The sequence below is a fragment of the Hirundo rustica genome, chromosome 9 (genome assembly GCF_015227805.2).
Source record: "Hirundo rustica isolate bHirRus1 chromosome 9, bHirRus1.pri.v3, whole genome shotgun sequence".
NCBI lineage: Eukaryota > Metazoa > Chordata > Aves > Passeriformes > Hirundinidae > Hirundo > Hirundo rustica.
Window position 1 is genome coordinate 10,167 of NC_053458.1, and position 15,865 is coordinate 26,031.

At 39.1% G+C, this 15,865-nt stretch overlaps 1 protein-coding gene, 1 long non-coding RNA gene and 1 other non-coding gene across 3 annotated transcripts; 1 reads left to right on the forward strand and 2 right to left on the reverse strand.

The window, feature by feature from the left end:
- Positions 1–101: 101 nt before the first annotated feature.
- LOC120756250 (uncharacterized) lies at positions 102–10,613 on the forward strand. Its single transcript, XR_005702096.2, has 3 exons — positions 102–495; positions 6,541–6,708; positions 7,554–10,613. It is a non-coding gene; the product is annotated as an uncharacterized LOC120756250 (long non-coding RNA).
- RABGGTB (Rab geranylgeranyltransferase subunit beta) lies at positions 1,809–14,834 on the reverse strand. The gene is made up of 9 exons (XM_040072279.2): positions 14,628–14,834; positions 14,059–14,166; positions 12,873–13,070; positions 10,439–10,544; positions 8,971–9,023; positions 8,741–8,851; positions 5,582–5,707; positions 4,650–4,799; positions 1,809–2,771 (listed from the first exon to the last, which is right to left on the reverse strand). Exons 1-9 carry the CDS (start codon positions 14,628–14,630, stop codon positions 2,628–2,630), a joined length of 999 nt encoding a protein of 332 aa, XP_039928213.1. The 5' UTR covers positions 14,631–14,834; the 3' UTR covers positions 1,809–2,627.
- On the reverse strand, positions 13,817–13,899 carry LOC120756900 (small nucleolar RNA SNORD45). The gene has a single exon (XR_005702295.1). It is a non-coding gene; the product is annotated as a small nucleolar RNA SNORD45 (small nucleolar RNA).
- Positions 14,835–15,865: the final 1,031 nt, after the last annotated feature.

The following is a 15,865-nucleotide window of genomic DNA, read 5'->3' on the forward strand; positions in this document are numbered from 1 at the left end:
GGCGCGGGATCCCGGACTGAGAGCAGCGGCCGAGCCGGCCCGTAGTGGCGTGAGGCGCGGTGGGGCGGGGCCCAGCGGAGCCGCAGTACCAGGAATGCTCTGAGCTTGTGCAGCTCCACCCCAACCGCTCACAGGCTAGGCGTAACACGACGTGACCGTAATATGCAAGACGACCGTATACAGAAAAAACAACTCTGCATCTGAAAAGATGCCGCCGGACGAGGCCGGACACAGGCGGGAACTGCCATACCCAGCACACGTTCGCCTCGTGGAATGAATCCCACACCTCCTCTCGGCATCAAAACATGGCTGATCTTAAACACCCCTCACCACTGCACTGATTTAAAAGCACCTCGCCCGTCCCACTCAGCAGTCTCTCCACCTTACCCCTTCAGACCATTGGTCCTTCAACTTCACCTTCAGAGGGCTGAGTGTCAGAATCAATCCTCAAGAAGGACAACATCGATTTAACTAGGATGCTGCTGCCATCAGCAGGTAGGTGCCTCTTCATCATCTGCAAAAACACAGGGCTGGAGGTCATGCCAGCCAACACTGACCTCTTCCACAAAAATACTGTACTCAGTAGTGGACAAAACTCCACTCACCTGTTGCACAGCCTTCCCTGTGGCACCCAAAAAAACCAAAGAGACAAGATGCCAAGACCAGATGCCAATAAGAATTCACCAATAAGCACTCACCTGCTATGCCATTCCTCTCACCTCCACCAGCATAATTCAAATGCTGAGCTATTTCTGAACAAAGTTACCACCGTGCAAGGGACCCAAATCACTCTAGTTATTCTGAAGGAAGGTTTGTGCAAAAGTTTGAGGCTATACTGTGGGTTTGGTTTTTGTCTTTGAAAATTTTGCACGAGATGCAGTGAATGGAGTTTGGGTACATGTTTTGGGACAATGAAAGATGCCTTTCTTGACCTGGAATTTGGAATCAGGAGATGCCAGCAAGGCTACACCAGGCAGAGCGTAGCCTGTCAGATTCAAGATCTGTCAGATTTCTGATAATTTAAGGGTCAGTGTTTTGGTAGGAGAAAGTTGATTCAAGGTCTGTAGTTGTGGTGCAGCAGTGATGTAGGATTTCAGAGTTGCCAGAAGCAGGAAGAGACTATGCTGTCCAGGATAGTGGTGGAGGTGTGAGGGGGGATATGAAACTTGGAGAAGGAATAGACCATTTTAAGGCTGGTTCTTGGTGGTCCTTTGAGGTGTTAGGAAATGTATAGCTTTATAGCGATCTCCTGCTTGAGGCATTCTTTTCCTGCAGAAGTACAAGAATGATATAATGACACACCCTTAAGAGGAGAAAAAGCTCAACTGTTCATTTGACTGCCGTGACTAAGGCACTCTCTACAGCCAAACCGAACTTTGGACTATTTTGCTGTACTCAAGGCCTTCACTTCTAAAGTGCTAAAAGGCACTTTTGTTATTGTGACTGAAGTTGGTTCAAAAGCTGTTCATGGCTAAAGTAGTCTTTACTATTACCAAACTAATTCCCAATATTGTAGCCTAAACCAATATTTTCTATTCCACGAGTTTGGGTTTTTATTTTTAATGACTACACATCAATATATAGTTCTGCTAGTATGAAAACTGTGCAGGCCAAATCTTGGGTGGCTATCTCTGCTGAGTGAAGTACAGGTACAGAGATTATCAGACTTCCTCCCCTTCATAATTACCTTTTACTGTATATTACAAATGGAATATCATTCAATCTCAGCTAGGATGTGTGGAATGTAAATTAAGAGGCAATTTTGTCTTCTATGAAGACAAAGAAGATTTCACCCTTCAGGGAACAAGTATCTTCCACAGCTAGTTTTATTTTCAATTACACCATAATCAAGTGTTGACAATTAGTGTCTTAAAAGCTACGATAGCAGGATTTCAATCCAACCACAAATTTAGAATCAACTCTATGTTCAATTACAAGTCACTGTCCAACAGAGACCTTCTCTAGAATGTTTACTGTTAGCAAGTTTCACTAAACATACTCAAGGTATATTTCAAGCATCAATGGAATTTTGTCTAAGGGACTCATCAATAAATGAAGACATTTATATATTTAAAAGAACCATAATTATGGGTTTACTGGTATGAATTACTGTGAGAAGAAGCAGCTGTTTCTCAGTACAGGAAAGTGATGACCAGTGTGAACAGGAAGAATTAAATACATAAGAGTGTGGTATTCAGTGCATGGCTTAGGTAGGATTTTACTGGGAGTTTTTTTGGGTTTTTAAGTGCTTTGCATGATCCACCAGCAAAAGAGGCCTGTATGAAGACCATTACTAGCATGGTTGATATTACAGTAATAGAAAAGGTAAGCATTCACATAGTCAACCTTTGATTTGAATAGTTAAAAAAAAAAAAAAAGCCAAGGCCCATACATTTAGATACAGAATTGAAATGTTTCTACACATCTTAGAATACAACCAAAGAACATGTTACGCTCAGATTATGAGAACCAGCCTGTTCTGACGCAATTTATAAAGTGACAAAGTCCACAGCAAAGCTATTGCTTTACTTCCATAACGTAAACACATTTGAAAGAAGAATATGCTGACAGTTTCTCAGATGAGTTAAATAAGACCAAAGCAATTGATCATACAAACATTTTGTCCCTCAAAGGCTTACAAGCTCAGGCTGTACATTTATTCTTCGAAGGACATCTTCTGGCATACAAAAGACAGGATTGACAGCTTTAATTTGTTCTTCTCCTAATAGAGACAGTCCAGCAATACCAAATAAGGTGTGAAATGGATCCACCTGGGAGAAAGAAGAAAGCTTGTGTCTATTTACAAAAGTCAATCAGTTTTTCATTTGGATGGAATGAAATTTTTGTTTGCCAGCAAGAGAACCAAAAATCTCCACGGCTGGAGAAGACAATACAACTGAATAAACTTTCATTTGTGCTAACATGTGTTGACAGGCAAGACAATTTCCATAGCAGGCATTTATAATACTATGATTTACTCAGGAATGCTTGTCAATTATCTGCTGCTAAGACAATTTTCAACTCTTGAGTTAGACAGAAAGCACTCACATTTGTCTATTAGCATGCAATATCACAAGGTGGTAGAAGCAAAGATAATTAACATTTTAAAAGTAAACTGGATCATGTACACCTAACCCTTCCATAAATTCCCTATTTGTTCTTCAGAAACATCATAATGCTCTTTTAACGGTCTCCAAATACAGAGCTGTGCTGTAAAGCCTCAAGAGGGAAGAAGCAACCAATTTTGCTAGAAAACCTCTCAGAACTATAAATAAAAACACACCCCCCCCAAACCTCTACTCCTAAAACCACACAACCACCACCCCTTCTCCCCCTCACAAAACAAAAAAAATGAAATAACAACCCAATGAAAAATCCACCAAAAAGACAAGGTCTGTTAGGAATGAGTTTCTGCAGGAACAAAGCAAAAACCTGGGCATCAACATTTCTGCAGGAATGGAATTTCTGCACTTCAGCAATCAAAGACAGGTAAAAATAATACGAAATTATTGCTAATATAACGTAGAGAAATTCTCCCAAAAGTGCTCTCCTTAGATATACAGAAAAGGTTCTGCAGAGCTGTTCTTCCAAGAAGACACAAATATTTCAGTACTCAAAGCTAGAAAAACATTTAAACTTCAAGTTCTGGGCTTTTCTTAGAGAATTCTGAAAAGGGAAAAGGTCTTCCTGTAAGCTCCTTAGAAATACAAAACTCTTCCTATTTTAAGAGCACAAAACCACTTTTCAGATGACAGATCAGAGATTTTTCCCCCAACTGGGAACAAAGTAGCTGGCTGCAAAAAAATAGAAAGTTACATTACTTTTTAATGCATTTGTGGAGCAGGGAGCAGACATGGGTGGCTGCAGTAAAACCAGCTAATACCTCTCCAGACCATCAACAGATAAGCCAAGTGTTCGACAGGAACTGCAATGAAGTCTCGTAAGACTTTTTATTTCATCTGCCCAGCACTCTTGAAAGATACAAACTTTATTTGCCATTTCACTGGGACAATATCAATTACTTCCACTTGAAACCAGAGAACAGACTGGCTAAATCATAACTGCTCTCTCACAAAGCAAAAAATTCATACCACCAGCCTCTTGACGATGTTATCACAACAAAAGCTTCTTCCTCCCTCAGCTAGACGAATGCCAGCTACAAGTTTTATTCAGTGGTCGGGCTAGCAAAGAATGAAAGTTAGTGTATAGGAATTCTTAATAAAAACTCATGTTTTATTCAGCTCAGACAACACCACCAAGAGAGTTGAAGACTACTTAACCTACACCAGACTTTAGCTTGCAGATCATTTCACAAAATAGTAATAAACCCACACACCCACCAGAAAACCCATCGCCAGTGTTTTTACACAGATCTTCCAAACGGTCTTGTGAGAAATTATTTGTGTTGCACGTGTTATGGGAACCAGACCAGATTTTGTAAGGAATGGCAACTGACTTCATTGGGGGATAAAAGTGCACTGCTCCCCAAGTATGCCGTCAATGGCAATTCTACCCTATTCTTCCTTCAGAGTAAACTGCAGCCTCTGCAAAGCCCACCTGGACCATGAGTTGAGTTACATTCAAACACAAGCTGAAATTTTCAGTTGAAATTTTCATGTGTATTTTATTTAGAAAAAATATTTACTTACCATATCTCCTGGTCTGTCAGCAAATCCTCCAGTCTCCTCATCCTGGCAAGCCAAAATAAAGCAGCGCAGTTTCTCTCTGTCAATCCACTGTATCCTACCAATCATCTTCAAAGAAGCAAGCACCCACCAGGAATAACATACATCAGGTAACTGGCAAGCAGAGAAGCAGATTAATATTTGATTTGGTTTTAAACATAATGTTGCAAATTTTACTGGTAACTCTGCACATTACCAGGTGTGCTGTCATAATACTCTTGCAGACATACAACACTTGAGACTGTCTTTGGAGTAAAAGAGTTTCTTGACAGAGTCTCCTTTCAGCAAGCTTCTGTTTTCAGGAAGGGAAACTATCTTTTTCAAACTTCTTCCCTTCTCCAAGAAACAAGACCACAAGAATGTGATTTTTAAAGACTTCACCTTCCATGAGAGAGGCTGAAAAACCACAGCACTTTTTTCAAGAGGAAATATAAAGAAGTTCATATAAACTATTTGTATTTTGGGGGCAAGGGGGAAGCAGGGGAATCTGTTAGTTGATTATGTATTTGACAGAAATTATTCTAGGTTACACAAATTTCTAGTGTGACGTGGAACACTATAACACTCGGGCTTTACATCCAGTAAACCAGTAATTTTTATACAAATCCTATAGAAAAAGATCATTCCCAAAGTCAGAAAATATTATAGACCCAGTTTAACAGGATAATGGTTCAAGTGGTCAGCAAGACATTCTTCAGTACGTGTACTTTTTTATACTGAGGACTGCATGACAAGTGTTAGTAACGAAAGAATGAGGATGAACGCCTGACTTCTTTGAAAAGTTTACTAAATGCTGTACAGATGTTATGACATTTTGCAGAAGTAGTTCAGCTTCAAAAAAAAAAACCCAAACAATCTCTGTTGAGGTTTGATGAGGAAAAGAAGCCACACAATACCTTCTCTGGTCGTCCGTTGAGACCTCCAGAAGGTAACTGACGTTCACAAAGCCACCAACCCAGCAAGTCAACATTTACTTGATGCAACTGGTCTGTTATAGCCAGAAATCCTGTGCAACAATAGATCTAAAATTACAGATATAAATTTTTTGTGTATTTAAAAACTAAGTATAGTTTAGCAGACTAAATGCAGGAAGATCTCAAAGCACCAATACAGTCATGTAAACTGTGCAAAATAAGCTCGCACACATTCCAACTTTTAGTTTCAGTGACTTTTCCTCCAGAAAATTGTCTTATTGTTACAGCTGCTTTTGTAAAAAAGTACCAGTAGCACAATTTAATTACATAGCAGTAGTATTTTAATAATATAAGACACTAAAGCAAAGTTTATAAAGTGATCCTAGGAGATCTGAGAGAGCCATGTAATTTTATTTTAAAAACACAAACTCTCAAGCCAGAGTGGTCAAACTGACTTCTGCAGGCTGGATATGACCTTTATCAAAATTTTTGCATCGAGTCTATGGTACGTTCCTGTACCTGCCTTTTACCCCAACACTTGCAGAGGGTAAACAAAAGACCAAATGAATTCCCTAGCAGAAACAGGCAAACCTGTGTCATTAAAACTATCCTGGCAATTCTCTGTATGTTCGGTCATGTCACACTTACTTTCAAAGTGCCATGTAATGTATTGCCTTGATTAATCCCGTTTTAATAATTAATTTAAAAATTAATAGTATTTTTTCCTGGGAGATAACATTTATGGTGCAACTGCATACTTTAGTCACATTTCAGGTGGTCACTAAGAAAGCAGCAAAGCAAAAAAAGCCAAGAATCATAAAATCATTAACGATGGAAAAGACTTCTAATATCATCAAGTTCAACCTTTAACTTAATACCACCAAATACCACTAAACTGTATCACAAAGTGCCACATCTAATCATTTTTTGAACACTTCCAGGGATGGAGACTCCAACACTTTCCTAGGAGCCTGTTCCAATGCTTAACCACTCCTTTGTGAAGAAATTCTTCTGAATATCCAACCTGACTCCTGCAGTGCAACTTGAGGCCATTTTCCCTCGTCGCGTTACTGACTGGGAGAAGACATCTTGCCACAACCTCCTTTCAGGTAGTTGTAGAACAGTAAAGTCTCTCCTGAATCTTTGCTCAGGACTAAACACTCCAGTGCCCTCAGCTGCTCGTCACAGGCCTTATGTTCCAGCCCCTTCCCCAGCTCTACGACTCCTCTAGACATGTTCCAGCATCATAATGTCCTTTGGGAAGTGATGGGCCCAAAACTGCCCTCAGCACAGGAGGTGTCCCAGCAGGGGACAGCACAGGGGACAGCAATGGCCCTGCTCCAGTGATCACACTGTGACTGGTACAGCCTAGATGCCAATGGCCTTCTTGCCCAGCTGCGCACACCCGGGCTGATGTTCAGCTCCGGTCAACCAGCACCCCTAGGTCCTTTCCTGCTGGCCAGCTTTCCAGCCACTCTTCCCCAAACCTGGGGCATTCCACAGGGTTATTGTGACACAAGTGCAGGACCCGGCACTTGGCCTTTTTGGACATCACACAGTAGGCCTTGGCCCATGGATCCTGCCTGTCCAGACCCTTTTGCAGAGCCTTCTGCCCTAACATGAATCAAAACTCCCACACAAACTGGTCCTTCCTGTGACCTTACTGAGGATGCACTTGACTCCTTTGTCCAGATCACTGGTGAGGATATCAAACAGGACTGGCCCCAAAACTGAGCCCTGGAGAATCCCATTTGTGACCCTTTGCCAGCTGGATTTAACGCCATTCCCCACTACTCTCTGGGTCTGGCCACATGGCCTGTTTTTCACCCAGCCAAGACTGCACCTGTTCAAGCCCTGGGCTGCAGCTTCTCCAGGAGAATGCTGTGGGAAAGCATGTCAAAAGCCTTACTAAAATCTGGGTAGACATATCCACTGTCTTTCTCTCATCCACCAGGCAGGTCACCCGGTCATAAAAGGAGATCAGGTTTGGCAACATTCCCAGAAAACGACTGAACTCCCATGGAGATGAAAGAGAGAGCTTTTTAAGGAGTATGTGAGTAAGCACAACAGATTTAATCCTCACAAGAAATGCCAGCTGCAAACAGAGTGAGTTCAGCTATTGAACTGATTTCCTCAAACACTCCAACATGGTCTAGCCTTTCAGACTATATGGGCAATGCTACTGTACATAAAACTATAAGGTAGATATATGTAACAGATTTAACTTTTTTTCCTGATTTTAAACAAAGAAGGGGCAGGAAACCCAACACTTGTCAACAAAATGCCTCTAGTATTTTCATGTGATGAGGTGAATCCTCACTATGGCATTAGCATAATTATGTAAAATAAACGGTAACTGCAGCAGCATTAAAAGCTGATTTTTTTCACACATTCAGGTTAAGTGCACTAAACTCCTCCATGAAAAGAAATAAAAATATGAAAGGTAAATTTAAATTTAAAGTTATTTAAATTTTGTAAATTTCCTGTTGAAAGAAGTTATTTAGATTGTCTTCCTCAGGAGATTTCTTAATTTGTTCTAATTATACTATTGCATTTTCTTCTCAAGTAGATTTTCAGAATTCAGTATCACCAGTAACAGTGCATAACACTAGTGATTCTAGCGGATAAATATTCCCAATTACTAAGTTTGGTATGTCATCTTAAAACTGACTTTCCTCAAAAAATGAAGTAATGCTTGACAGGATACGTGTCTCATTTTTATTTGGGTTCATTGGCAGATAAATCTCAAACATACAATATGATTGACCTTTATGCCTCATTATGATCTGTGTCAGAAACTTATAAATCTTGTCCACTGTCTCCACTGATATCCATTTCAAATTCTCTAAAAATCCTGGTGCTAGCAGTTTCAAAATCACTATGTGAGGACTGAAATACAGTCCTAAAAGCTGCTCCGTTATGATCTTTTTTACTACCTAGACTAAACTCTCGAGTCTCGACTCGCTTTCTCAGATTAGATTATGTATCTGTTCATTTATTTTAACTAAGATAATAGAATCAGGCATTTGGGAAACAAGAGGTACATCAGTTGACATCACTAATACATGTTGTAAAGAAACATTTATAGCCAGTATGTGACGCTTGCTAATTTGAAATATTTCCATATAAAGAGAAACTCACCTGTCCTGCATGTGATTCGGAACCTGGTCTACAACCAAATCCTCCATCAAAGTTCATACAGGACAAAACAAATTCCACTGCTTTTCCCACATTGATAGCATCCAGCTTTCCCTGCAAGTCAGAAAAAACCTAATGAAATCGATATTCTACCAAGCTGATCTTCTGCAGAAACTTCAGCAGTACCAAAGAGCAGTACCAATCAATTGTGCAAGTGATGGTTCAGGACTTACCAGAAGTGCAAGAGTTGCTGCAGCACAGAAAGAGAACCTTGTATCTATCTCTCCTGTAATGTGGGGGGTAAGGAATAAAATAAGATTATTTTTTCAACAAACTCATTTAAATCACTACTGAAAATATGGAATACCATGTTAAAATTCTAGGTGCCATACCAAAAAACAAAAATCAGCTAAAAAATTTCCCCATAAAATTTAATTTTCCAGCTTATCAATTATTTCCCCAGTATTTAAGTGATCCGTATGTTTTACTATGCATAAAAGTCAACAACTCATTTAGAGCTGGACAACTATACATCCAAATCAATTCAGATAGCGGTAATTTACAAACAACTGTTTAATTTTAGAGTTTATCTGTAGTGCTCTACAGATAATTGAAGAGCAATGGAAATAATGCAAAAATTATCTGATGACTCTTGCTCTGCTTTAAATCCAGCCAGAAGCAGAGGCTATTTATTGTTTTAGGGGAAATCTAGTTAAGGTTACAAGGTTTCTTTTGCATATTTGTACCTGGAAGAAAAATCAAAGCCCCTACATCTATAACAAAAGGACTGCCTGTCAAGTCCAATACAACTCTTGTAGCACAAACTTCAGGCAACTAATACTCGAAGTCACAATTTAAAACTGAACTGAGCTGTAAACATTCAGTTTCTTGGTCGAACTTTTGCAAGACTTCTCTTCTTAATAAACCCACGAGCTGAAACACATAAACCAAACATCTGCTGCTGTGTCCTGCATCAGGAATCACAATCCTTCAGCTGAGCCTCTCGGAAATAATGTCAATCCACTGCACAATTGGTACACTTGTGGCAATACTTCAACAAGAAGGACACAGCAAACTATGAACCAATTTGGCACATAGAATATCATCTACCTTCACAGCAGCATACGTATACTGCTAAGATCTCAGTTGCTGAATTTTACCTGAAGAAGAGTGATAAGCAATAGATTTTCTTAAAATTTAGGTCTTCTATGATTATAAATACTTTTAGAGTGACTAAATATTTATGCCATGTTTGTTCATAAAGAATTTATATGCAGAAACAAAATCACTATTAACAGAAGCTCATGAGTACCAACCCACTTCTTCTCACTCCCACATAACGAAAAATCTTTTCACAGTTGACATGGATATAGATCATTATGAACTACCATCAAATAGCAAGTATAAAACATTCCTTATGAAACAGCGTATCTAGTATATCAAAGTACTGTTAAGTTAAAAATGCCCAGTTTTCTTCAAGAACTGGACACTTTATTCTTAATACAAAAATGGAACTGAAGTTGAGAATATTTATTAAAGGAATGAAACACCATTCTGTCCTTCACAAACCTTTCTTTTCCATAACTCAGAAAATAAGTGTTCATGTATAACACATATGCAAAAAGACCACTGAAGGAAACTGAAGTTTACAGACTTACACATGACAATCTAGACACTACATTTAAAAGATGTAAAAATTACCCCATTCATCTCCAGCAAACGATCCATCTTCTTTCTGCAAGCTCTGTATATATTCAACAATTTTATTTACATCAACTATATGAAGACTATCATATAAGATAAGAATCTAGGGGGGAAAAAAGAACACAGTAACAATCAAAGAGAAGCCAAAATCTAAACCCCCTATTTCTTTGAATGAAAAAAAAAAAAAAAAAAAAAAATATATATATATATATATACACACACATACACACAAAAAAAATAATAATAAAAAAATTCATGGATTTTTAAAAGACTTGATTTAATTAACTCTGTGATTTAATTACCTCTGATTACTATTTGGTAAAGTTTATTAAACTCTCCACTTTAGTAGTTAATCTCTGCAGATTTTCTCTGTCTAAAAACCTTACGACATTCTCAAAGGGATATACAATCAATTCAAACAAACTCTCTCATGCTTTGTTACTTTCCAATGTTGAGGCCTCCTTTCAAAAGCATAACTGGGTTTATTTATGTTAGCAATATGTAAAACAGAGATTTGATTACGGTTAATATTGTCATGGAACAATGACACCTTAGATGCACTGATTTGTAGTTTTGCATTGTGGCTCCTTGGATATGTGTATGGTAAGCTACTAATGTGTATGTTAAGTTACTAATTCCACTTATAGTGCAAACTTGTCAAATTAATGTCAAAATATTAGATTTTTATTTCAATTCCGTTTTTAAATACAACAAATAAAATGAAAAATGCAATAATTTAATAAAAAGTATGAATAATATGATTATACACCAACTGTACAGTGAATATATTCTGGAAGAAAAATAAAGGTTACAGAAGGAAACACAATTTTCCAAACCAGTACTGATTTAAACCAGCAAATCTGTATGACACAATGTCTTATGAAAACAATAGTACTGTTTCTGAGCCTCATCTGACTTCACGTTTTTAATCTTAACTTGCATAATTGGTAAAGAGAGCAATTAAAAATAAAATAAAATTTAAAAAACCAAAAACAAACAAAAAGAAACAAACAAACAAAACAGTTGAAACTAAGTAATATTGTAATACCAATTCTGAAAAACACTGGACACTCTGACTTTAAACCTAGTTAGCTGGAATCTTTCAATTGTTAGATAAAATTTAAGTCTTATGGAAAATTCCAAAAAAAGAATGTACAACTCCAACAGAAAATATATAATCACAGCATGCACCCTAAATGCAAATCTGAATAAATTACTATTAACTGATCACAAGAACATACGACGTGGCCCTTTAAACATCCTGGATATGTCGATAGGACTAAACAGTGTTTGTTTGCTAAGACCACGCACACTCATTAAGATGTGCTGGTTAAGTTTACCACAAAAACTTTGCATCAGCATTTGTGAACACTTTTTCAGTTTGCACAGCTACAGCTCAATTTAGTTAACATGAAAATATCTCCTACTAATAGCAAGTCTGTATTTAAGAACTAACATCTCTAATATGTAAGGTAACAACCTCAAATTGTACCCCTCTTATATTGAATTGGAATTCGTGAAAGGAGCTGGATTGGACAGTTTCAGAAAGTTCAGACATCACAGCCTGAAGAAACTTTAATGTCCTGATTCTCACAGTATTCAGAGTAATTTTAGTGCTAAAGTGGTAATAAATACCAACCTTAGAGCTTCCTGTCCTACCTAAGGTGTTCAAACCCAATACCTTAAATCCAGCATAGTTTCTGCCTAGAAAAGAATGCCATATTATTTGTAATGCCATTAAAATACTTCATCCATAAGACTGATCAAGAGACACACACTGCCAGCAATCAAGTTAATTTTTCAGAAGTGTTTGAGCCTTTACAGTACTTTTTCACACAATGGTTTGCATGAGCAAAACATACCAAAACAAAAACAGACCAAAACAAAGGCACAAGCAATAGTGAGAAAATAAGTCTATAATGGAGATGGTCGTGGTGAAAAAATAAGATTGAGGGTTACCTCTTATCAGGGGGAGCATATGCACCAAATAAATAAAGTGCTCAATAGACTAGTACAATTTTTAAATTATATGCCCCCAAAAAGCTCATATAAAAATAAAAATTTTATTCCCATTGTGGTCATATGTATCTGTCATCTCAGCGTACATGAAGAATAATTTATAAAATCAAAAATTATCTATAAAATGCTTCAGTAAAATCTGTAGCTAAGGAGTATTTCAAGATAACTTACAAAATTGGCAACAATGCAGTAACCATTAATTGACCATTAAAAGTAAAACATTCCCAAATATGACAATGCTTAGAAACTGATACAGCTAAATCCTACAGTTTTGTCAACTCGGTTTTTTTTTCCAGTAAGATACTGAAATAATTTCTGTCATGGGCTTCCAACAGTAACTGGTTCATAAATCTGCAGTCAGCAGAATCTTAATCACAAACACTTTTTTCTAAAATTACCCTGCTACACTTACCTGTACAGCACTGAGGGTATACAGAAGATGAGGATCATGACCTATGCTGGCACTTATTCCACCACATTCATGTTGACACGATTTGATGAATGACAGAATTTCTTCTTTGTTCATTCGGTGCAGCTGCCCCATGAGATCCATTGCTGTCAGCCCCCAATACACACCACTCATCCTCAAATACTCTGACATACAGTATTCCTAAACAGTGCATAATTTTAGGTCTTGATGAGATAAGCACACCATCAATATAGCACAATGAAAATACATTAGTTAACTTTCACGAATAGCTTCTAGTTAGTCAACCATCATCCATCAATTTAGCAACTACACATCAGCCACTCATAGGTATTCTGTACACCACACACGTGTATATACACACTCATGCATACTGGAAAATGCACACGTTGATACCAACACATACTACACTCCCTTCCTCCCTGTATTTTTCTAGTTCAAAGCATCAAGCTCAAATTAGGCACAAACAAGTAGCTGTGTGCCAATTCACTTCAGATCACTTATTACTTTGGCACTCAAAGTAGCCCTCAAACTGCAACCCCAACTAGTCTCAAAAAATAACAAGTCTATTATTTCCAAGTGCCAAAACCCTCACAATCTGAGGTTTCACTAGGAAGTGAAATTTTATATTGAATTATCTTACATTGATTACATCACCTACACTACATAAACATTTTTTACATGCAGTACAATCGAAAGCAACAGTTCTTGGTGTGCTTTTGTGAACAGTAAAGGTTAAGTGCAACTTTTCAGCACATAAGCAGTTATTGACAATTTTCACCTGCTGGAAGGGGAATCCTATCGTTGTGAGCTACGTCTAACCACTTATGACTATAAAATCGATGTAAGATGTCCCATCAAAAGAGTAACATGCAAATGCAACTCTACTTGTGCATTCTAGTGGATGAAGAAGCTAGTAGCTTTTTTCTCAGGTCTCAGAGTAATTACAGAGCTAAAATGATAATCTTCAAATTCAAAGTCAGATAATATATGCCAAAACTCATCACAGACCTAGAAAAATTTTAAAAGGCACCTTTATTTTACACTTTGGTTTCCAGGGTAAAAAACAATTACCTTGTCAACATGCATCTAACCCTTAACTCCGAGCAAATAAATAAAGGTTATTACTATTAACAAAACCACAGCTGTACTGTAACAAACTGATACCTACATAATCATCTTTCTTTGTTCCATATGAAGCTATATAGTCCGCATGTTTTTCTGAAAGTAATGTGCTTGGGGCGTCGGGTTTTATTATAACATCCTTTTGCGGTGTCCCCTGTAAAAAGCACCAACAAGTCAGTTGCAATGTCAGGTCAAAACGTTTTAGCAACTTGGTTTAATATAGCCAACACTGGCGACGGCGACTCTGGGGAAAAAAACCCCATCTCTCTGGCTATGCTGAGCCTAGGTCAGGCTGCGTATCTCACGCCAGCACTGTTTAGCCTGGCTAAACCCTTCCCCGGGAAAAGCTGAGAACGGAACCTTGCAATAAAGCTAAGAAATAACACCAGCTCGCCGAGAATAACCTGAAGCGCCGGACGCAGGAGCCCTTCCCCGGCCCGGCCGTGCCGCCCCTCGCCCCTGCGAGGCTCGACCCCGCCCGCGCGCTCCCGGGGCCGCAGTAGAGCGGGAGAGGCGAGTGCCACCCCCGTCCCCCCGAGGGGACCCAGTGCGACTCGCGTTCTTCCAAGGCCGATACAGCCGCGCGCTAGAAAACAACGCGTTCCCTTCACTCACCATCTTCCCCGCACGCACAGGAAGAGGCCAAGCGGAAGGCAGTGGCCGCCGGGACCTCGCTGTGCTCGCCCGGGCCCCGCTCAGGCCCCGCCCGCCGGCAGCTGCGCAGAACGGAGCCGCACTGCCCGCCGTGGGCCGGAGGGTGCGGGCTGTGACGTTCGGGGCGCCAGGAGCGGGTGTGGCGTTCTGACTTGCCGCAGATAGTCTGTTCTGAAACAGGTAGTAAATTTAAAGTACGCTAACTCCAGCGGCGCGCTTTCTTGCATCACAGCAAACAGCGTTTAGAAATAACTTTGGTTTCCTTCCTCAGCTCTATGGAAAAGCAAATCCAAGAATTTAGTCACAGGTAAAGCGGATAAGGATAACTGTTCTTTTGCTCAAAACCGTCTCTCTTGCTTCCTAATTTAAACTGTCTTGGGTGATTATGTTCGTGATTACCAGCTCTTGATGCTGGCACATGTTCCACCTGAACTATACCGGGCAGGAGCATCAAACAGGAAGTATTATGTATAATGCTGGGTTGCATAGGACAGTCAAAAACAAGGTCTATTTCTTATATATGTCAGATATTTACCAAAGATGTTGCAGTATGAGTCTTCCAGGAGGAAAGTCAGTAATTTATAGAGACTAAACACTTTCTTTAAAGAACTGACTTCCCAGGTAGCTTACCCGAGAAGTAAGGATTGCAGAGCTTACACCTCATGACAGTAATAGTACCATCCAGCGCTAAATTCAGATGAGACATGAAAGAGACCAGACAGAGGCAAGGACATTTTGGAGGGAAATTGGAACTGAATTAATAGAATTATTGAGGTTTGCAAATACCTCTTGAAATTATGGAGCATCACCCACCTACACCAAGTAGGCTTAGCTAGAGCAGGTTGTTCAAAAGACCACTACCTGTTGAGTTTTGAGTGTCAGGTAAGAGACTCCACCACACCTGCCAGCGTATGACATCCCTCACAGTAAAAGAATAAGTTGTCTTCCAGTGGAATCTCATATATTTTAGTTTGTTCACATTGCTTCTTGTCCTGTCAGTGGGTACTACCGAAGTTGGCTCCCTCTTCTTAATTTTATCCCATCTGGTATTTATGCGCATAGATAAAATTACCCACGCTTTCTCTTGTCCAGGCTAAAAAGCTAGCCTCTTCTCATGTGACACATTCTTCAGGCCCTTAATATTTTTGTGGCCATGTGTTAGTCTCCTTCCTTTAAGTCCCCATCTTTCTTATAGAGGG